At 42.7% G+C, this 23,863-nt stretch overlaps 1 protein-coding gene across 4 annotated transcripts; it reads right to left on the bottom strand.

Moving 5' to 3' along the window:
- Positions 1-286: 286 nt before the first annotated feature.
- Positions 287-23,543, bottom strand: kif26bb (kinesin family member 26Bb). 4 transcript variants are annotated; one of them, XM_076757043.1, is made up of 15 exons: positions 23,300-23,543; positions 22,713-23,081; positions 19,758-20,234; positions 17,121-17,245; positions 16,841-17,012; positions 13,669-13,878; positions 13,187-13,280; positions 11,737-12,008; positions 10,488-10,665; positions 10,137-10,275; positions 9,855-10,014; positions 6,467-9,623; positions 4,672-4,841; positions 2,701-2,851; positions 287-1,950 (listed from the first exon to the last, which is right to left on the bottom strand). In XM_076757043.1, the coding sequence occupies exons 1-15, from the start codon at positions 23,357-23,359 to the stop codon at positions 1,751-1,753; spliced, it is 5,934 nt and encodes a 1,977-aa protein (XP_076613158.1). In that variant the 5' UTR covers positions 23,360-23,543; the 3' UTR covers positions 287-1,750. The 4 variants fall into 4 exon arrangements, with proteins under 4 accessions (XP_076613158.1, XP_076613159.1, XP_076613160.1 ...); XM_076757044.1 differs by having other exon boundaries at positions 17,121-17,242; XM_076757045.1 differs by having other exon boundaries at positions 1,768-1,950; positions 4,686-4,841.
- Between the last annotated feature and the right edge of the window lie 320 nt (positions 23,544-23,863).

The following is a 23,863-nucleotide window of genomic DNA, read 5'->3' as shown; positions in this document are numbered from 1 at the left end:
TTTTCTTGCTCTCCTGGAATGAGTCTGACTTCGTAATTGGGCCGCTTCAGGGCTCAGCTCTGCTTGCTCTCATTGCTTTTTTCACTGGCTGGACAGCATGAAAACTCATCCTGTTGTTGTCAGACTACATTGGATCACAGCATCTCCTGCATCTCTCTCTTTGCACACACACACACACACACACACACACACACACACACACACACACACACACACTGATCACTGCTTACAGCATGAGCAGGAAGTGCATAACGACTTTAATCATTGTAATTCAAAGGATGCACGTTTTCCAATGTCTACACACAGAAAATATCTGAGAGTGGAGGTCATTTATTCACAGTGAGGTACGACATGCTGATTAATACAATTCACAATACAGACATCCAGTATGTGTGTGTGTGTGTGTCATCCCTGCATGTTTAAATGCATTGATCCAGGTCGAAAACCTTGCATTGTACATTGATTACTGTGCGTCAGTCCATCCTCTCTTATTGTCTCAATGACTTCAGAGTCACGAAGCTTTTCAGACACACTGACGTTATTCCTTTAATGTAATTACTCCTCCATTACACTGAGAGTAGAATCCACATTTTTTTATTCTCCTACCCATCATTTACTAATGTGATTTAGCAGCCAGCGTATTGATCACTGGCCGCCCGTCTTCTGAACCCAGTAGAAAATCCACAGCTGTGTTCCTGTTAAAGCTCACCCTTCAGTCCTCAACCCGGCATCCTGTTAGTTATTGGATTTATTTTTTACATTAGTACAAGATTTGAAATAAACAAATGTATTTTCTTCATTGTATTCAGCACCAAATTTTATATACAAAATGACATATTTCCTTTTTAACACTCTTCAAATCAGGAGTTATTTCAACATATAAGAAGCTATAAAAAAATCATCACAGTACAATGAGTGTGTGTGTGTGTGTGTGTGTGTGTGTGTGTGTGTGTGTGTGTGTGTGTGTGTGTGTGTGGTGAAATCTTATCTAAATAACAGCCAAGTGACTACTTCATCAGTTGTCCATGAGCGAAAGATGCATGTTAGAAAGAGATCAAATCTTCCAGAAGTTGTTTCAAAGAGTGAAATCAGACCATAAACAAATATCAGAAGTGATGACTCAGCTACCCTGCACAAATGTTAACTATCTATGGTAGTTATATCTAATACCAGGTGTACTGTCTATGTGTGAATGGAAGCCCGGAAGCCTTTCTATGGAAGCAACAATGCAGATTCACTGCACTCTCATGACCTTAACGCAAAAGTTTGATGATCTGAATGTTTCTTTGCTTGGAGAGGAAAGGTTACAACATGTGTCCCTTAGCTACACTTAAATGTCTTGTTAGCATTAGATGCTGCACGGAGCTGAACTGCTTGCTTTAAACATACTGTACAATGCTCAACAAAAGCATAAACAAAAAAATGTGTTTAACGTTCTTTAAAGGACAAATAGAGAACGTGTGGATAACTGAAAAAGAGCCCATTGAAATCCTAAAATGTGTCTGAAAGAATGGCTACAAATTGCATTGTAACAAGTATCAGCCCTTTGTAGGTGTCTGAAGAAGCTGTAGGACTGTAGCTCTGCCACCTCCATGTGAAGGCAGGAAAGATATTCCGGTACAAGACTCCAACCTGTGGCACCTGTTCAGTCAAAGGAGGTAATGCTGTAGCTGAGAATATAATGTGTGAGATAGATGCCCGCCCCCGTTACCCTCATTAAACCATGTGTCAGTCCCCACTAGAATCCAGCTCAGATTCCCTTCAAGGGTCTCTGCTCGGGTGCTTTTCGCCGTCGCTTTTTCTGCCGTCTCCTGATGGCGGCGTCGAAGCAGGTGACCATCATGACGTTGGCCTTGCAGAGGTTGAGCCTGTCCTCCAGCCGAGCCGTCACCACTTCAAGGGCCTCCAGATGCTCCAGGGAGTCCACCTCGAAGGTCTGCCACACGTCGACTGGAGAAGGACAGCGAGGTGACATGAAAGCAGTTCATGAGGTTAAGCATGCTAACTCATTTTCGCCCCCATTTGATGCCCCGACCTTTGATCAACACCAGTGACAAATACTTCACAGAATCCTCAGATTACTTCATTTCAAAGTCACAACATGTTTGCAGGTTTAACACAAACCCACCCAATTATTGCCATTTCAAGACACTCCCATAGTACAAGGCTTGTTTTTTTAAGGTTGCAATTTGGACTCTGCACCATGTACCTTATGTGCAAAGTAAAAAAAAAGATAATTACAAATAGTGCTAAGGGTACTATTAAAGGTGGTAATGAGGACTGGATGACTTTCCCTCTAATAGCAGGATGCTGCCCCCTGTTGAAATGTTGTCATACTGCAAGCTCATTATTTGATCCTTAACTGAAGGGACTAATCACTGAATCAATCAGTCAACTGACAAAGAATTAATTGCCAACTGTTTTGATATTCTATTTATCCTTTCAGTCATTTTTGGACTGTTGGTCAGACAAAATAAATTATTTGATGCGTCCATGGACCCTAAGAAAAAGTGATATTATTTTTCCCCCCATCATAGAGATAAAACTATTAATGAATTAACTGATAAAATAAAACATTCATGATAATCATTAGGCTCTAATTGATAGTCTATAAGTCTATATGTATTAACTGTAATTTTCAAAAGCACAAAAGTCTTATTTGCATGCTTATTTCTTCAGAGAGGGAAACATTTGACTGACACTCTTGGTTCCACTTGGCGGGCTCCAGCATGAGGTTGTGTTTGGCCTGCTCCAGCTCTCTCCTCAGGTTGTTGTATTTGGCTCGGACCTGGGAGATCCTCTCCTGACGGTGCTCCAAAAACTTCAGCTTGGCACTGAAGCATGCCGACCCCTGAAAACACAAACACACACACACACACACACACACACACACACACACACACATTTCACTGCTATTATTTACAGTCATACAGCACATAATGGTTTATGAAAAAGGTGGTATATATTTAAAACTTCACTTCTGCTACTATTGATCTTATGAAAAATAATAACATGATGTATTGGCTGCAACACAGTGCTTGGCTGAATCCTCCACTGACACACACACACACACACACACACACACATAGAGGCTGGATGAACAACAGGGCCTCCCCACTCTCTCTCTCTCCACACACACACCACATCATAAACACCATGTTAGGGCAGGGAAGACACCTCTGGGGAGTGAGACAAGACAGGCCTGTAGGCTACTAAATAGAATTACTCTGTGATCATACTAACCTTATTACACATAAGGGGCGGTTTCAAAGGTCAGTACATGCACATTATAACTGGAAACAGAAGAAAACCTGGAAATGTGAAGCGATTCAAATCAAATTTTCCTCACTGTGTGCTACTTCCTCTCCCTCTTCTGTTATCTTTTATCAGCAACATATTCTGTTTATTTCACCTCCAGTGTTCTTTGTCCTGTGCTGCCGCATTGACCCAAATTCCCCCCATGTGGTCATTAAAATTGTATCAAAGTTGCCGTGCCTGAGACTGGTGGAGGCGGGGAACAGCCTCATGAGGCCAGACCTCTCGTCATGGGGACATTACGTCACCACATGTGCTGTATTTTCTGTTCAACTGTGAATGCAAGGTGGAATTGTCTCTTTAACCTTTGCTTGCTCAGGGTCAGTTCACTGAGCGTGCTGGTTTTCATGCTGCTTCCACTGTGATTTCACACATGAAAACTGGCTGCTGCCCACAACAGCCAGTTATGCCTCCCTCAAGGGCACTGTGCCATTCACTTCCCCGCCCAGATTTCTCCCAAATGATCAAAGCAGACAGACTCTCGATCTCCTCCCTTAAGGCCACTACACAAGCTGTGCTTTTGTGATTTTTTTTTTTAAAGCAAAGCAATGCATTACCTCGTCCATTTACAGGCTGTGGAACACTTGAAACAGCCGAGTAAGATGACGTTTTTAGCCATTCACATTTTGGTCAAACATAGATGTTTTAGAGATGACATGAGCATTATTGATTAGTTGGTTTTTTATTCATTTAGCTGCACTGTTGCTAAGTAGGGTTGAATGTGAATCTTTATGACTTCCATTTCGAACGAAAATAGGTTTGGCTTTCAGCATTTGCAAACTAAAATGAAAACTAAAATCTTTTTTTTTTGGTAGCTTCATGTTGACAATCTGTAGCTACAACCTGAAAATGAAATGAGTAGCAGAAAATCTGAAATGTTGATTGATTGTGTCTGAAGCGCTGAAATAAAAGGTGTCGTCTAGTAACTTTTACACCCAGTTTTCACAGCTGACCCACAGTCAACATGGCCACAATGATGAGAATAAGACCCAGGATGAAAAATACCTGAATCTCACTTAACTTTGTGTACCAGCCAAATGTTTCATGACAGTCTGTGACATTTATCAAGTGTTCAGTTCAGTGACTGCTGAAGATGTGAAGTTATTCAAATGTTTTCTACATTGCTCTTTGCTAATGAAAAAGTGCACGGACAGATAAAAGGTTTTGATAATTGATTGGTTAACATTTGTTAGGTATTTTGCTGATGGAGTCCAAAATGGAACCAGCTGTACCTTTGGGTGGAGATACATTCGATCAATGCTGCTATTCCCGCTGGTTGCTAATAGAGGTTGATAAAGGTCATATTTTACATAGTGCCTTTAAACCTCTTAAAAAAAATCAAAATAAACCCAGCACCTGTTTGCCAGCACCTGCTCTTTTCTGCATCCTCTGCACATTGTCGATCTCATAGACCTTGATCTCGTAGGCCTCCGGGATTCCCCGATCCACCCAACGAGACCGCAGACCGCTAGCTGAGCGTCTCAGGGACAGAGGTGTATCATGGGAAAGACGACGCTGGTGAGCACCTACAGCAGGGTGAGGCAGAAAGTACGGTGACATGCTGTGTCTCAACAGTCTTTCTCTTCTCCTCCTCCTGAAGCTTTCTTGTACACATACATGGTGAAACTGAGTTAGTCTTAATTTGTAAAGGCACCTATTCAAACTGTATTTAAGGTAGCACTGCACTTTAGTTTACTTTTGATCTTGTTGATTTTAAGTTTAGTGTTAGTAGATTGCCCATACTGACACAAAGACACTGCTTGCTGCCACTTCATTTAAAAACTTTATTTATACCAATACCAATTTACTCTCACAATCGATGTACAGTACATGGAATTAAAATTCAGCAACACAGACTAAGATTATGCTGTTTTGTTCTGAGCTCATATTTAAAAAATGAATAAGCCTGCACATGGTGCTCATGGATCTACAAGGTGGCTAACGCTGAGCCGCTACATTAGTATTGTCTGCTAACATTCTACAATAAAAGCAACTCTCCTTTCTCTGAGTAAATTTCTATGATAAATGATGGGTTGTGTCACGAAGAGGCATTCAAGGCTCGGGCCATGTGCTCTTATAATGAGCTGAGAAAGTTTGCCTGAGGGCAAATGCAGCTTGCCAGGGCACCCATATTATTCATAAAAGTCAAGACAGGAGACACAATTTCTGTAACTCCTTCTGGATTGACTACAGACAAGAACAGACAAAATTTGATTGGTAGTAAATTATGTTTGGGGACTTAAAATTAATATGCTCATGAATGAGCTCAGGACCTCTTGCGATTAGAGATTCTCGGTGTATATCGATCAGCAAGTACTGATAGTATGCACACACAGCAATCTTTATAATTTACTGTATCAGCCAGCACTCTTCATTTTCTGTATGCATGCTGCCATTAGTAAGTGCTGTCACTGGGTTCATGTATTAATAATGTGATCTCCTACACAATTAGACTTTTAATGCTAATAAGGAAACTAGGTCAGACAGCACTCTCCAGATGTGTGTCATCTCCAATTAATGTCACATTAATATGTTGTCAGATTACAAACCAAAAAAATCTGGTGGTGCAACTATTATTCATAAAAAATGTATTGTTTATAGTTTGGGAATTGTCTGAATGCCATATTTATTTATGTCCAATATAAACGTAAACTTTGAAAGTGATTTACTTCCACTGAAAGTTTTACAGGAATGGGTTGAAATTTCTGTAATCTTTAACATATCCACTTCAATCTGACAATTTTACTATTGCATTTAATTGGATTGGTGTGAAGGTGCCAGCACACCACTGGATCACAGCAGACAAAAACATCATATTGTGAAAGTCAATGCCCTTAGCTGCATTGCCAGGCAACAATAATCAAAAGAATGACAAAGTAAAACATTGATGCTGATACTGTGCTGAAATTAAGAGAAACAAGTGGATGCTCTAAGAGAAGGAAAATCGATGACTCAAGCTAAAATGGTCATTGCAGGTTATCATTAAGATGCTCATCATGCATGCTAACTACAGACTTTCTTGAGACCACATTTAGAAAACTAATACCTAACATCAACAACACACTTGGAACTTGGATTAGGTTGTGATCTTTCCAGAAGACAAAGTCATCCAGTTCAGTTCATAAAAGGCCCTTTTTTCCAGGTATTTTACCTGTATTGCCTCTCCTCCGAGATGATCGACTGCTGCGAGACACACTGAGGAGAGAGCCGCTCCTGTCGCTGACAGAATCTCTGTTTGAGGTGCTGCTGCCTGTGGCTTCGCTGTCCCTCACCATGCTGTCATAGCCACTGCTCACCATACTGTTCCTGTTAGAGAAATGCAGGGATGTCTTTCCCATAGCTGGTGGCAAATCTCCACTCAACACACTGGTGGTATCACTCGCGTGCCCACTCATGTGATCAGGCATGCGGGGAGCAGTCACCCAGCTGTATGGTGAAGGAACTGTGGTCATTTGGTCTGGTCCTCCTGAAGTGGGGCTGGAGGCCCTTTCCTTAAGGAGGTCTGAGATCCGGCCATTAACGAACCCCTGGATGGCAGATTTTGTGGATGAGCATGTGGAACTCTGGCTTGGAGTCCGACTGATGGAGTGAAAAGACCGTGGAGGGGAAGAGGAGAGAAAGGAGGATGTCCGCTCAAAGCTAACAGTTTTACTGTCTGGGGAAAGACTGGCGCTACGGTTGATGGACTGCTTCAGGCCTTTGTGGGGTAGACTGAGGTTCTTGATGCTGGGGGCAGACAGTCGACGGACTTTGGGGCTAGCCATCTTAAGTTTCCCCACAGCAGAGAGCTTGGAATGGGTATGCCTAGCAGACTGAGTGACAGGGTCTTCAGAGGCAAAGAAGTGATGACTCTTATCAATCCGAGGATTTTTCCTGGGGCTCCTGCTCGCCTTTGGTAAGGTACAGTCTCCCTCATTATGTCCGCTGTAACCTTCCTTACAAACCCCTTCAATGCTTCCCTTGGAGCTTGCCTTAGAACTCACAGAGGTGTTACTATTGTCTCTATCCAGAGTTGGGTGGTCCCTTGGGGTCCTACCAAGGGAATTAGTCCTGGTAGCCAACTGCTCCAGTTTGGCACTGAAAAGCTTGCTGCTGTTCTCAATGGGTGACTTCAATTTCCCACTCATATGATTCATTCTTAGACTTGATGTCTCAAACAAAGATTCAACACCTTTTCTGGGAGCACTACTAGTATGCTGTTTGTACTCTATTCCATATTTCCGAGGAGAGGAGACATGGTGGCTGTGGTTTGCTGCGGAGTGCTGTCTGCCCTGCCTCCTCTCCAGAGTTACCCCTGGGCTACATGGGGTGGATGATGTCACCCCCCTTGGGTCTCTGTGGTTGTCTGCCATGTAACCGCCATGGTAGCTGTCCTGGTGGCTGGCATTTTGCCAGCCTCTAGGCAAACTACCTGTTTTCAAGAAAGCAGGGAAGGTATCTTGGCAACCAGGTGAAACACCAATTCTCTTAGGGGCATTCCCAACACGTCTGGAACAGATTTCTTCCCCTTCTGAACTCCTTGGGGTGTTAGTGGAATAAACATGCTCCCTGTCTCTAGGGTGGCTCTTGTCTGTATTTCTTGGTCTCTTTCCACACATTTTGTCTCCTGCAGTCTCATCGCAGAAAGCTGAATCTTCCAAAGTCATTGGTACACAAGATGTTTGGCTAAAAGGTGAGTCACATACTTTGTCAGACTTTTTGGCACGTGTCTCTGAAGCAAAAGCCCCACTCCTCTTCTCAAGGGCCTTCCTATCTTCTGGACATTTGACATTACTCTCTCTGAGCTCAGACTGTGACTTGACTGTAAAAGTGTCCAGGGGATTTTCTTTTTCTTTTGCACCATCCATTTCACAATCCATACCTGTATTAATCAGCATGGGATTTATAAATGAAGGTAAGAACCTCTTTTCCCTTCTGAACTGACACTGGGGCTTTTCAGTGTTGGCCTCTGTAGCTGCAGATTGAACTACAGAGCTTTTGTTTGTATTAGAAGAACCTGAAGCTACAGATTCTTCGCTGACATTGCTGATTATCCTGATTGGTTGAGAGCTGGCAGAGCCCTGAACACATGCCTGTGATTGGGCAGCATCTCTGATACAAATAATGTTTCCACCTGTCCTCCCGCTATTCATTTCTCCACTGATGGTCACCTCCTCCACCATAGAGAAGACAAGTTCATCTTGACCTTTTAGGTCTAGTGGCTGTTGAACAGTCACTGTGATAGTGGCCTTCATTTCCTTAATGTCCACTGTGGGGCGTTTAGGTAAGACATCTCCAAGTATAACACTGGTAGCCACAGAGTGTGAAGATGAGCAGGAAGAGGAAGGAGATATAGGAGAGCTCTTGCCAACTGGTGAGGTCCTTCTGTCTGGTTTGAACCAATAAGCAGCTTCAGATCTCTCATGCTTACCTGTAGGCTGAAGTGCAGGGGAACTTGTGATGGCCATGCCCTGAGCATCCACACCAAAGTCCTGAGAAGAGAGCTTATCATCTGTCCCATTTTTGGGCAGCTCAGAGCGACAGGTCTTGTTAAGATTGAGAGTTTGATTCAGCAGTTCCTCGCTGGAACTGGTTGCACTGCACTCCTCACAATCATACAAACCCGAATCCTCTCTCTGAAAACTGTCTCCAGGGAAGGAACCATCTGTTTGCTTCTCTCCAACAGATGTCTGACTGCAGCCTAACCCCTGATTCAATGTCTGTGGTGTTTCTGATGATTCAGTGTCTGTCTGTTTCCCTGTTTCTTTCTGGGGTTGTGTTTTGGTTGTGACATTATTAACAGACGGCCCTTTTGAAGAAGATTTGAGCAAATCCATTGTCGTCTCACTTCCATCGATACAGCCCAAGCGCTCTTGAAGTTCAGCAAATGTGTCACATTTAAGACAGTCCCTTCCTGTCTCCTTCATGTCTGCCTTCAGCACTTCATTATTCCCTTGAATAGTTTCCTCATTCTTTTTGTCTCCATGCAGCTGAGGAATCCTCAGAAGCTCTTGGAGCAGAGCTGTAAACTCCGGGTCATCCATGTCAGCCTTGTTAGGATGCAAAGAGGGTATGATGGGCACAAATTCAGGCTGTGCCAGTCTTGAGGTTGATCTGGACTGGACCAACCCATCCGAGTCTAGCTGAATGACTGTGTCACAGGACTGGTCACTACTGGAGCGCTCATCCAGTTCACCACGCAAACGGAAACAAGGGACGTCAACATCTACCTCATCAGTGGAGTGAAATGCCCGCAGGGACAAAGACTGAGGCCCTCTCTCATATTCTTTTGTCAAGCTCCTCCCAGATGGAGAACATGAGGTGGACTGCTGTTGGATGAAGATAAATTGTGGAGTTAGTTCTAGAACAGGATTATCCAAAACATAAATCAACAAATAAATCATTGGGGTCCTTTGGAAACAATCACATGGGTAGTATGTACAATAAGTTTTAAACAAATTAAATTCTAGTATTCTCAGTTCCATAACAAAAAGGGCACCAGTGCTATGATGCCATTAAAAGGTGGTTGGAAGAAAGACGTTAAAGGGTATGTACAGTACCTTTGTCCTCTTCTGTGTCCTGCGGATGCGAGAAACCAGCTGGATGGTGGATAAGGTCTCTTGAAGGTATGCCAGCGAATCAGCAACCTCAGTGATCACTGTGGTATGGCAATTAACATGGCCCAAGGACTCTCGAAGGAGCATAGTCAACTTGCTGCCCCTATACAAAGATGGAGTAAATGTGCAGACATTAACTAAATGATTTTTTTAGCCAGGATAAAATGGGTAAGAATCAAAATGTTTTCACCATAACTTTTAATTTTTTTAGAATTGCATTCTTACTTGTTGGGGATGTTTTTATGTCCACTTAGTAGAGACAAGACAACAGGGCCCAGTTCAGAATACGGAGGTTTATTTTTGCTCATACCCCTGATACCACTACACACATCTATCATGGTCAACTTAGTGGGGCCACGTGAACCTATGGATAGAGATCAGAGAGCAGAGGAGATTGCAAATGCAAAAAACTTAGCATGTTTCCAAGTATGCAAATAAAGGACACAAGAATTATAAGATGTACTGTATATTAAATTGCATTAACTCAGCAGTGAATTTAGGGTTAGCTGTGGAAAATAATTCATGGGGAAACACCCACTGCACAACTGCCCTGGTAATTGAATAATTCATTCCAACCTTTGCCAATGGTGCTGCTTTCTGTGCGAGGGGGCTGGACATGGAGAGTGAAGAACATTATGGAGGTGTGGGACAGGTACGTAACAAAGTCACTGTGCCGACGTGCTGCAATGGCTGCGTCCAGGAGGGAAGCCGCCCGCTCAGCAGTGGGGGCCTTCACTCGGTTGTGGTTACGTAGCTGCAGGGAGTGGAGAAGAGAGTCATAAAATGCCATGTGGAGACACTCTGCACCTAAACTACTTCAATGAAAACCATCTACCATTTGATTTTTTGTCAGTCTGCCACATGTATCCCACTATTGTCTATCACTGTATGTTTTTTGATTCAGATGTGGATGCCAGATTATTAAAATAACAAATGTAGAGAATTGTTTAGCCTTGTCAGCGGTTTGCACTTTCAGAGAGAATTCTAGTGTTTGCTGTCATATTATTTGTCAATAGGTAGGTTTAATTTTCCTTGTATTCAATGTAGAAACTGAGAGAAATGTGCTGTGAGGTGCTGGCTTGGAATTGACAAACAGCAGTGCGAGGGAGGAGAAAGCCACATAATCAAATTGCAATCAGATGCAATCTTTTATGCAGTCTAATAGGTTTCATTCCCTACCAGTATAATCTCCTCACATACAGTGTCGATCATTATCCAAATTGACTATTGGATAAACATTAACATTAATCCTACAATATCTAGGGAACAATGCCTATAGTCTAACTTGGAGGGATCCCAAACAATAATTGTAGAACAGTATCTGTAATATCACTGGCACCTCCCACTGAAGAGAAATACATTTGCTTTGTGAACAATGAAAAAGGAGTTTCTAAAGGATTATGGGTTCATTTTCTGGTTCTCAGTCATTAAAACAAGTGTAAAATAACATTTATTTGAATGTGAATTCTCAAATTGAATCTTTGATGCATTGCCAGAGAAGCAGAGCCAAGAAATTGCCACTTGTCAGCAGCAAAATATTTCGACTTGGCTCTCTGGTTTCCAGATTTGGAACAGTTTTTTATGTTTCCCAAGATTAATTAGACTGTATATAATCATATTTTTAACAATCACTCTAATTTCTAGTCATTTTATTTGGTTTTAAGGCTAATTATCTTCTTTAAAAGAATACACCAACAGATTTAGATCAGTGAACCCCTGTGCTTGCACTTGGACAGAGAAGCAGACAGACTGGGAGAGACACAGCAGAAGTAGCAGTTCATTTAACAAGCCCCTTTTTCCTAATAAAAAGTACTTTTCCTTCTACCTGAATCCCATAGATGGGGTCCTCTTGGAGTCTAATATGGGCTTTTGGGCTGTCCTGTACACTGCCTAATGAGGGGACAACTTCCCCCAGTAGATCCCTCAGTGTGTCCTCCTCTCCACAGCAGAGCTCTATAGCAGACACTGAGACAGTCAGATCGGTCCAGGTCTTCTCCCTCCGCCGCTCGATGGCACTGTATAGCCAGGAGATGGCACAGGGAATCAGCCCGAGCTTCTGGACGCTCTCACCACTCCCCACCATGCTGGACCAGGATCCTGAGGGAGACAACAGAGCACACAAATGTATGCATGCTACAGACACACACAAACATATACATGCACATGCTAGCCTTTAAACACATGGGCACCCCGTCAGCACATACAATATACACTTTGAGAAGCTGCTAGTGCACTAGCTTGCACAAACCACAAGACATAATACATAAACTCCCAAAAAGGCACAAATAAAGATGGAGCAACACAACCCACAAACATTTTCTGATTTTCTTATGGACCGGAGCCAAACGGTATCTTCAAATGCACTTTTGCCCCACATTAGTTTTGAGTTATGGGCCTGTTTTATCCTCTCTTGTCTTCTCCAAACTCTAATTGAATGAGGACAGGAGAATTGGTTTACTCCAATTAAAGGCCAAGCTGCCCGCCGTTATTCAGAGAGAATAGTTCACTATGGAGGAGATTGATATGCCCTGGCTGTGGGCCACATGTAGTTTGTATCGGCCGGCTAATTCAATCAGATTTACGGAGAATGGCGTCATGTGAAAAAGCAGCTCCAAGGAGACCCTGTCCTTCCCCTGTGTGTGTGTGTGTGTGTGTGTGTGTGTGTGTGTGTGTGTGTGTGTGTGCGTGCATGTGCGTGCATGTGCGCACACGACAAATCTATTAAACCTCTTCACCAACCCTAAGTGCAGGGTTCCATCTCTCTAATAGCAATGTATTACAGTCCATTTTGTTTACAGTCCCCCCTGAGCTCAGTGCTTCAGCAAAATAAAATAAAATATGTGTGTCTTTTTGTGCAGTATGCTGACGTGTCTGTCAGGGAGTGGGAAGCTTTTAAAAAAGCATATGTGTTGTATAATTGATGAATAGGCTTTTATTCACAAAGTAACAGGTGAAAGATGAATGACTGAGAAGGAAAGAGTTGAAATGACAACACTTTGCAGTCAAAACTGTGGAAAAAACCAAGACAGAAATACAAATAGAACAGGAGTGAAAGCAAAAGAACAAGGAGTAAATGTGTATTTGGATTGAATAGAGGGCAGAGAGAGAAAATAGGGATGGTGGTTTAAGTGAAAGAGAAACAATGAATGATCGCAGGAATGGGACAGAGCAGCAGGAGGAGGGGGGGGGTGGATGGCCTCTGAGCACAGATAAAAGCGTCCCACTCTCATCTTAAGATTTTAACCCATGGCCTCTCACAGTGACCGATTACTCACCCACATCACTACATCCCAAACCAAGAACACATCCATCGCTGCCGCTGAGCACACAGCGGATGACATCAGCCAAGACGCCTGCACACACCTCAGCCTGGTCAGAGAGAACAAAGGACGGCAAGCATCTTATGATTCATCTGAAAAAGTACATCCAATGAAACAAGAGGAGGGATGCATACTGATTCTGGAGATTCCCTTGGGCTCTGAGACTGTAAGGAGAGCTTGGAGGACGTTGAATATAATTGATGGACTATATAATTGTGGTGGCTATCCAGGCCCTATCAGTTTTCAGGTCATCAGACAGAGAGAGCAAACCAACCGTGCTGTGTCGTGTACAGAGGGGAAAATATTCATGAAACACTTGAGAATCTGTCAGTTAAAACAACTCTACCAAGAGAGATCAGTGTTAAGGAAGCACAAATAGAAACAGCTAAAACCGTATGTGAATTATGTTGAGCAGTGATCAGGATGAAGAACCCAACCTGGCTTGACTCTTGAGGGTAGGCAGCGTCAACGTTAAAGGTCTTCAAAAGTTTTCTGCCGTCCCCGTCGAGCGTCATCGTCGTGTGGGGTTTGCTTTTGCTGATTGGTTCTATTATGGTGACTCTTTTCTTGGACGGGTCGATGCGGAGAACAGGTGGTTGGCCTTGGCCCTCCGTCAGTGTTGGGCACACCCTCAGCACGACTTTGACCTGTGCACAAAGGAGATGGAAGCATGTTGAAAATGACTGTTGCATACCCACTAATATGAACAAGTAAAACCAAACATGTCTGCATGGGTAGATAATAGAGGTAAGGTAGAAAATATGATTTTGTAATTTCGGTGAACCGACTCTTAAATGCTATAAGGCATTGTGCTCATTATAAACGCTGCCATGTAGTAAAAATAGGCTGACACTGTCCGGTCTAACTAGGCCAATTCTGTCCTGCTATCATCTTTCAACTACAATAAAAGTGGACCCAGCTAAACTAACTAGTTGGTAGCTACAGGTTGAGAGATTATGCCATATACAAGGGTTAAATTAGCATTGTTTCACTTACCCCTGTGTGTATACTGCATGCATATATGCAGGTTAAACCTTTTTAACAACTTTGAGACACCTTGAGAAGACAATAGCATTCATTTGCATGCATGGAGTGTGTATGTGCTCTGCTTTGACAGTGATTTCAGAGGAAGCCTCTGAATGGCAGACATGTAAGTTTAACTTCTGAAACTTAACACCAGCAGTAAACAGAAACCCATGAGAAAAAAAAGAGTTTCAAAACAGTAGGGTTCAAAGTTTTCGACATTAGAGAATCTGTATTGCATTGTGTGGAATCTGAGAACACTGTATAGAGAAAACTCTGTACTCTGACTGTATGCATGCCATGAAATCTTCAAATAATTTGCGTAAAGCTGCCTGTTATTTTGCCACTTGCAGCACATTTTTTTGCTTCTATTTATACATTGCTTTTGAAAAGTGGTTCCAGACTTTATGTTTACCGTACAAGTTTTTTTTTTTTTTTTTTTTAACTCAGGAGCCTGACATCAAATGTAGCTGTGAGAGAGGGAAGTAATAGTCAGACTTTATCTCTGAGCCCATGCTGCTTAGCCATGGGAGGCTAAGATACTATTTTATGCAACGTGGGTTGCAAGAAACCTCGGCTGGAAAAGGGAAACCTAGGCAGAACAAAGTAGTAAATGTCAAAAAGGATTAGGTTTGAGCAGTGCGATGGCGAGCTAAAGATGGTGTACTTTGCTGTTGTTGCAAATGTTTCCAACTGACATCACTTCAGTGAGGCAAATGTGTGCCCTTTAACACATCTGGCAATCTGCTCTTTTGCTTCAAATCTGATTTTTATACATACAAAAATGAGGAGCACGTTGTTTAATGTCAAAAAACATGTTTTCTTTAGGCTGCAGCAGAACATCAGTTGATCCAGTTAGTGCAGAAACCATGCATGCACTTACAGTTGCATGGCTATGCATACCTCCTGCCATATTTCCACATGTCAAGGCATTAATTCCTTAATGCAGTTCTCTGCAGGAAGCCTTAGGATTTAGAGGCTTTAAGGTCTTAAATTAAGTTAGACTCTGACTCTGACAGCATTTAACAGCGCTCATAGGTCTTAGTCTGCAGGAAGACAAGGCGACATTTACCTCACAAAAGACAGTGAGCGCTATTAAGGTTTCTAAGCCGATGATAATGAAATTATTCCCAATCAAGACTCAGGTCTTCATGATTGCAAGTAGCCCTGTGTGCCATGACACCCAGTTGAATGCGGATTTCTTGCATTACACCATGATGACATCATTGATAATGTGAACACCTGAAAGCCATATTCCATCTGCCACGCAGTGACTGTGAGGGATTTGTTTGCTCAGCCCTCCTCATAATTTTAATACCTTATGCAAGAAGTGGCTCCCTAACCCTATTGAACATGTGTCAAACTCTATTTATGAGGGTTAAATTATTCAAGAGACCCATTTACAATGGGAGAAAATCCTCCTCCTCTCTCACACACATATATAATCTGGCACGCAGAAGCACACAGAGCTGAGTGCTCGGGCAGGTGTGGCTGGCGGCGTCTATCTGAGCCGTTATCTGTAACTCTAGACTAAACCCAAGAGTCCATCTATCTGAGACAAGGGGAGGGCAGCCAGCCATATTGATCTTCCCTGTTTCTCCCAGAGGAGGTGAGCGGAGGAGAGGGGAGGAACAAGATGGAGACATTAGCACCACATTACAGTGTATCATAAAGAAGGGGTGATATAGGATCTCCTCCAAACAGTCTGTGATCTCTGTACTCTGCAACAAGGGTGCTAAAAACACTTCCAAGGTGGTGGTTGTGGGCAGAGATGGTAGTATATACTTTATACTTAAGATATAAAGTGGCCCATGTAACACAGGGATTTTGTGTATTTTCTGTTTGAATAAATATTGGCATATTGAATGTGTGTGTGTACTTTAAAGAATTCAATAGATAAAGCATGTCATCTGTACAGTCTATCTCTTTACGCACATTATAGAGGAAATGAGGTTGGGTGCCTCTTCCATTATTGAGCATGTGGTGTATTTCTTATGTCTTGCAACTGTCCTGCACTGATGGACGTTTGTTGAACTTTGAACCCAAGCTGCACTGATCCACCTACCAGCACTAATAAATAAACACATTATATTTAATTTGGTTAATCCATATACAGACCATGTAAAACCCACAAATTATGGTTCTACACTGAATTATATGCTGCTTTCTCTTATACCAAGCTAAGATTCATAAGCATACAAGTACAAGAGTGGTAACGATACTTTCATCTGTCCTTAAATTGTTGTGAGGATTTCATGTAGTTTACATTGTGCATGAATGTTGATGTTTGCAAATTAGTTTATGACAACCAAAGTTTAAGTATTGCAAATATTGACTAGCAATATGTTCACAATAATATTGATCTGTAATTACACTGCTCCACTTTGACTGATTAATACAACTTTATGAGTGCTTACATTTAGCTCTATAATTAATCACTCATCCAGTATTCATGAAAATCAGGGTGACCGCATAGAACTGTTGGAATTATTATCAAATTGCACCCAAACCAAAAGTGGTTCACTGAAAAACACAAAAATCTGCATCTACTGTAAATCTAGTGGAATTCGAAGCCCTGTAGTCTACCTTGCCAACACTGGGCGAGTCTTTGGTTCTAGTGGCAGCTTGGAGCAGGCAGGAGGGGACGGGCGGTGGGCTTTTCTGGATCAGCTCCCTGAAGCAGGTGGAGAGATGAGTGGGTGCTGGATCAGAAGCCTGGCCCTTTTTCCTCGATGTCAGGTTGAGCTTCTCGGCTGCCCTACGGGGAAGAACGGATGCGGCGAGTCATACCACTGAAACTGATGGTGTAACCAGTACAGAAATGCTGCAGATAAAACTTAAGTGCTCTTTTGAGAGCTATATTTACCTGGCTAAAAGGGACATAGCAGCAGTGTTGGCGATGGTCACCACTCTGGATATGTGAGGGATCTTTGAGCTCGTCTGTACAATCCCGGCATCACCACGGCCCAGTGAAGCATCATCTGCAGCCTGCTAGGAGATGAAGCTCATTATAAAAATCCAAATTATAATTGCACTCCTGCACCCACTCCAAAAGGGGCTATTGTGACAGGAATTACTCTGGGGACAAGTGAGGGGTGTGTCTGGCTAAGTAGGGCATCTAGGCTGAGTGCACAGTGGGTTAAACTTACGCCGTTAGTTATATTATGAGTCTGGCTGGCTGCATGTGGAGTGTGAGGAACCGTTAGTGACTGCTTTAGTGACTGCCGTCTAAGTTTAAACCATGACTCAGAGTTGAAGAGGTGCAGTAAACACACGGTCACTGCTTCAGACGCACACACACACACACACACACACACCCTCGGTCAAGCAACTCCAACACTTACACAGCTGTAGCTCCAGGTTGTGTGTTTTGCATTCATTCATATCTGTGCTGTGTGAACGCAACACGACCTATTCAGCATTCAGATGCTCGACATGCAGCGAGCGAGCCTCGCCGCAGGCCACTCAGCCAGCATCGTTGTCTTTACAGTGCTCTCATGCCGCTCTCTGGCTCCACGTTTCATCAGTGTCATCAGTGCCTTTTTTAGGGCAAGATAACAACGTCAGCTCAGTTTTTTCTTTTAATAACGTCCAACCATAAACTGCCAATTAGTGCCATAGGAGGGCTGCAGTAGATGATGGTTTGGAAGGAGACTGGGAGGAGACTGAAGACAGGGCTAAGTTAATATATGTAGCCAAAGGTAATATGGATGATGTGTAGATACTCCCCCACCCCTCCTCTTGTCCTCTTCTTGACTCATTTCTTCTGTCATAACCTGTTTTATCTCCACTTTCTCTTTACCTCTGCTCTGATTTCTCTCCGGATTTGCTTTCATATAGTCCGTTATTATCTCTTGTTTTCTCCTCGCCTCTCCCGCCCTCCCCTCCATCTCTTTAAATTGTCATTTCTCTCCCTCTTTTCTCCTGCCTCCCATCTCAAACGCTCAATTTCCCTTTCTCTTCCTCTGCGATCCATTTTTCCTCCGCTTCCTTTTTTGTCTCCTCTCTCCTCACTCCTCCACTTTCACTCCTCTCATATTATTTCACCTCAGACACATAAACCTGTATTGATCTGCTCTCACACTGGACCCGCTCGGCTAATTTCTCATACAGTCTTGCAAAGCCCAGGACAGCTTCATCTGAGTAAGATGTTTCATTGTTATTGTTAAATTTGATTAGACAAGTCGATTAAGAGTAATGGGTTAATTACAATGTTGCTCTCAAGACTGTATCAGCAAAATTGACCACTTGCTGCACCCCACCCCTGTCAGTAAGCCTGTCAAGCGTTCTGTTCTCGCAGGCCACATAATGATAACAGTGGCAGCTTTATTTGAAATACTTAGTCATTTTTTAAACATTGGGTCCTTGACAGAAATAGACAAAAGCCATCTTCTCATTCCAGGCAGGCCACGGTAGATTTTGCTGGCTTCCCTTAGCATATTTTATCAGCGAGCTAGTTAAGCTTATGGTAGCTCTGTGATTTTGATGACGAGGCAGTCTTTGGTTGGCTCGATGTTTCAAACTCGTTGACTCATTTTAAAACAAGAATACTGTTAAATGGTCTTAGACATGCATGTGAAGGCTAAATACATGATATGATGTTAAAATAATGAGGCTCAAGCTGATTAGAAATAAAGAAAATGTGCTGTTCATCTCTTACAATGTAGAGTTAGTTAGTCTATGGTGTTTTTTTTAACATTACAAGAAGAAAAACTTCTAAAATGAGGACTAACATTAACAAATGTGTTTTGGTGAAAGTAATGCTATTGGCTATAACAGTTTTGTCTTGAGACGTTGGAGGGTAAACTTCCCTAAATCCAATCAAGAGCAGGACAGAGTTGCTAATATTAGCCTAAACCTGGTAGCATCCAGGACCAGCTCCCAGTCAGTGGATGTGCTATCGTGAACAGAGCTTACTGCACGATATTGTAGTATAACATAATACAGGTTGCTAAGATATAATTGGACAACTGCTTTTCCAGGGAGAGTTCGACCAGGTCACAATATCTACAAGTAGTATGCCAAAGCAAGGACTTTTATATCTGCCTTTTGTTCGTATCGATCGCAAGTATAAAACCAGCAACATCGTATAAAACATCGAAACACTCTCACTCACCTTGTACCGCTTTATAACCTTTTTCATTTGGGACTCGGGGGAGGGTTGGCTCAATCTGGTGTAGCTTCCATCACAGTAATGCATATTTCACCATTCGCCCTGTTAAATATGACCATCCCCCTATTGATCACAAGTGCTTTTTGACTGGATGGCTTTTATGACAGGGGTAAATCATGACCCAATTCCATTCCATTAGTAAAGTACTTTTAAACAACGTCCTCAGCCATGGGATCTAAATAGGCTGTGATTAGGCACTATGAATCACTGCTTTGCTGGCACGTGCACCCGTAAAGATGTACTTTACCCATATAGCTCATTAAAATGGGAATGCACACCAGGGGATGTGTTATGTGTGATTTAGTGGTAGGAGGAGGCTTTTAGGGGTACCTGATGGTGAGGGTGGATGCTGACACCATCAGTGCTGGACACAGATTTAGAAGCAACCAGCTGCTGCTGTTCCTCTACCCAGCGGTCCATATCGGGGTTGGGGAGCTTGGGCCCCCTTCGCCTGAGGGTTTGAGGGGTCCTCTGAGGCGTCCTCGGGCTTCTTGGGCTGTGAGGACTGTGGCTGCGACTGCAAGGTTGATGGACAGCCATGGCAGCTTCCCTCGGAGCTCTGTCTCCATGCTTTGTCCCACTTTGTCCCAGCAGTGAACCGGTGCTAAAGCTGGGTTCAAAGGGAGGCTTAGCTAATGACTGACCCCTGCTCAGAGCCAAGTGGACTGCCTCCTGTTTGAGCTGGTTCAAGTTTACACCACAAGCTCCACACTCGCCCTGCTCCCTCTCTCTGTCCCTGGACTCATTGATGGACCGACTATGGACGCGAAGGTTGTCATGAAGAAACGCAGACAGATCACTTGAGTCCTGCAAAATTACAAAGAAACAGCAAAAACAAATTTACATTTACCAGTTGCAAATAAGCTTGTCAGTTAGGTGTTTGAAGTAGGTACTTCCCTGGAATTTCAGCTCTATTTTCCCAAAAAAGACTGAGCTAATAAGATCACAGATTCAGCACAAGCTTCTCATGAAGGCATAAAACAAAGCTAATTTACTTTCTGGCTTGAGAACTACAGTACATGAATGATCACTGAGCATATGAAAATTGAGTCGTGGGAAGGCACTGAAAGCAATTTTAGCACTTAGCGAAGTAATCATGGAGTCAGCAGTATTGATTAATACCATCCCTGTCATTTTAAAAAGTGCAGTAAGCAACAAAAAAACTTAGTTACTGCACCTTTGCTATAAAATTAAAGTGTCATGAATCTCTGCTGTTAACCACCAATTCATAAAGAACACGTTAGCATGCAGCAATGGTTACAGGAGCTATTTATCTCCATGTTCCCTGCTGAGGAATAGAATAAAACATTGCTCCCTGGCTCCAATACAGGTGGTAAAGTACTGCTGTAAAATGATGCAAACAATGGAACAAGGCTTTGTTTTCTGCGAATGAGTGCTGGGCATTCAGTCTTATCATTTTGCACAGTCATGTCAGGATAATTTAATGAGACTGTGTTATTTTAATAGACAATTGTTATCTAGATGGAGGCTAATAATCAAATTCAATTTACAAAATTCTGACAACATGACATTTGAAAACGTTTAAATCCCAATCATGTGAAAGGTTTTTTGGCATCTGTGTTCCCAGCATCAACCCAGCCTGTCAAATCTAACAAAATGAAAATCAAACCATCATTTTGGTTTTCATCCAGACAAAGACACTCTTGTCTCACATCCCATTTGCCCTTGACACCTACCAACATCCAACACACTCCCTCCCTCCTCCTTCCCATCCGTCCCACCCATCCTGCAAGCTGCCAGCATTTTGCCAGTGACCCATATTCCCCCAGAGGAGTATCATAGGAGCTCTCAATAATTATGTAAAACAAAATCATTAAAACTCCAAAACTGCTGAAACATCAGGGACTAAATTTATATTCTCCAAATAGCACGTCCTGATTTTTTTCATGCTACAGAAAAAAATTGGCAAAATAAACCAATTCTACCACTTAACATTACAGTTTCAGGTTTGTATGGCTTGCATTTGTCAAGCTGAAATGATGACAGACATAAAGGAAGAAAGGTCCTGTAGTAGTCAGACTTTCCATCTTAGCAAGATTGCAAGCCTGTCTCAAAAGATGACACTGCAGAGCCATGGTGCTTTTGAGAAATCATGCTCGGATCAATAAACTTGCCAGGAGCTTGCTGGCTTATCAGATTTCTTCTGACCATGTCTGTAGCCACAAGATACCATCTCCCTCCTGCTCTCACCATGTACTGCTCTGGCCTGTGGTCTCTCTCTAAAAACCTGATGCTCGCTGTGCCCCATCCCACTTAAGAGGACAAAAATAAATAGTCTTCCCTCAGTGGAGAGGGCTGTGGAGATGACACATGGATGTCGGAGATGAAATATTCATGCCCATTTGAAACCACTCGCGCAGGAATGGCACGAGTTTACTTTGTCGATGGGAGTGTTTGATGGATGTTAGTGGTGACAAATGTGCAGATGGATGGTGTGCAGACCTCCCAGAGGCAGCACTGTAAAGACCCACGCACATTAAAACACATAAATATACAGCACTTGCACAAACAGTCAGAAAATGTGTTTAAAGTGGCAGTTTTATGAACAAAGTCTGCGTGTGTGTGGGATTATATCATTTTTTCCCCCTCAATTAATCAGTTAATGCTTTGGTCTGCAAAATGAAAAGAAAACAATTGTGCATTACCATTTCTCAGAGTCCATGCTGATATATTCACATTGCTTGTCTTGTCTGATCAAAAATCCAAGATTTTCAGTTTACGATCAAAACAGACTAAAAAACAATAAATATTCACATTTCAGATGGTGAAATCAGTCAGTTTTAATTATTTTGTTGTTATATAAATAAAAAAAAGTCTTTAGCTGCTTAATGGATCGAAATTGCTGCTGATTAATTCCCTAAATTGATAATCTTGTATTCTTACACACGGCTCATATTCATGGAAAATATGGGTGGAGGTGGATAACTATGCAACCTTATGAATCTATTTTGGTTTGTTAAATCAAACCCTATATCTAAGTATTCCATCAGTGTTGTTGCATAAAAATATGCAGTCCTACCACTATATATTTTTATTATCTGGCTGTCTAAATATTAGGGGGGGAAATGCTGAGAAATCCTGAGATGTGTTTACTTCAATCAGACTATATTTTTGTCTTAACATTTGACTCCAAACACTACTTTAACCTTATTTTTTTTCCTCATTTAGTTTACAGTCATCCCTAAAGGGAATCAGCCTGATCTAAAGTGCATTTATGTCCCAGCATCCTCTGACCTGCCGCATCACAGCGCGCTGGTTACTGACCTTGGAGGAGAAGTGATGGTGAACAGCCAGGCTCAGCGCTTGTTTCTTCAGAGCAACAAGGGTCGCTGAGCACTTCTCACAACACGCAACTTTCCTGTCAGACCTTCCAAAGCCGGGATTCACCGACATGGTGCTTCTACATATGGTCCCACTAGCAGAGGACAGAGTGGTCCTGATGCGGTCTCCCACCGTCCCAGGAAGGGACCTGTATGACGGGACGGCGTCTGCTCTCTGGCACATATTCCGGAGTGGGCTGCCTCTGGTCCCACCGGCACCCTCAGGAGCGGGGCGCTCCTTGGGCTGGCAGTCCTTCCCGATTACACTTGCAGAAAAGCGGACGGGCTCACAGTGATGCTGCGCTTCTGCGCTCTGAGAAACAAACCATTATAAGAAGGATGGATGTGGGCTTTGGCAGTGGGAAATTAGATGTCAATCGACGTGGACAACTGCAACCACACCCAAATGTTTTGTTTTTTTTTTCTTTCTTGCAGTGCAACAATATCGTTCTTGTATGAAAGTGTATAAAGATAAAGCAGTGTTTTACAAATGTGAGTCAGTTGTTTTCATGGTGAATAAATCTGACTTACCCAGTGTGTTCCTCCGACCGACGCAGGAAATCTCTCTCTTCTTCCAGTCAGAGATGACATGACAACTTGTTAATATTTAAAAAGATATCCGAACAAAGGCGGGGTGCACTTTTATTGAATTTTGTAAAAGCTCCGTGGACAGAAAGCAAAAATGTTTCACTCATGATAGACTTAAATGAAAAAATATATATAAACTAAGAGGCTGGCGACACTGGCTCAAAGCTGGAGATGTCAGTGGCACAGTGGAGAAGGAGTGAGCGCACTGGAGAACACTTCATGATTTCACTTGGTTATTTATTATATCCTCCTCAGGGAGGCAGTAAGGAGCCTGTTCAGACAAACAGACCAAAAGGAACAGGCTGCTGCACAGTTTGTTAAAGATATCCACTTGGTATTTCTTTCTTTTTCAGAACATAATTCCTAAATAATCTCTTAACATAACAGCCTGTCATATGAAATGGTACTGTGCACCTTCTTGCAGCAGAAAAGTCACATAAGGCTGGCTGCATGGAGACATGAAGTCACTGTAACGCTGCTATATTCCTGCAAGAGCAGTAGGTGCAC

The sequence above is a fragment of the Chaetodon auriga genome, chromosome 18 (genome assembly GCF_051107435.1).
Source record: "Chaetodon auriga isolate fChaAug3 chromosome 18, fChaAug3.hap1, whole genome shotgun sequence".
NCBI lineage: Eukaryota > Metazoa > Chordata > Actinopteri > Chaetodontiformes > Chaetodontidae > Chaetodon > Chaetodon auriga.
The sequence above is the reverse complement of the archived record's forward strand: the minus strand, read 5'-3'. Positions and strand labels throughout refer to the sequence as shown.

Coding starts and splice junctions, on each gene's coding strand:
- kif26bb (XM_076757043.1), bottom strand. CDS start 23,359: ATGTCATCTCTGACTGGAAGAAGAGAGAGATTTCCTGCGTCGGTCGGA. Junction 10,276..10,487: donor AAGCAGCACCATTGGCAAAG/GTTGGAATGAAT, acceptor CTCTATCCATAG/GTTCACGTGGCCCCACTAAG. Junction 10,015..10,136: donor CATAAAAACATCCCCAACAA/GTAAGAATGCAA, acceptor ATCTTTGTATAG/GGGCAGCAAGTTGACTATGC.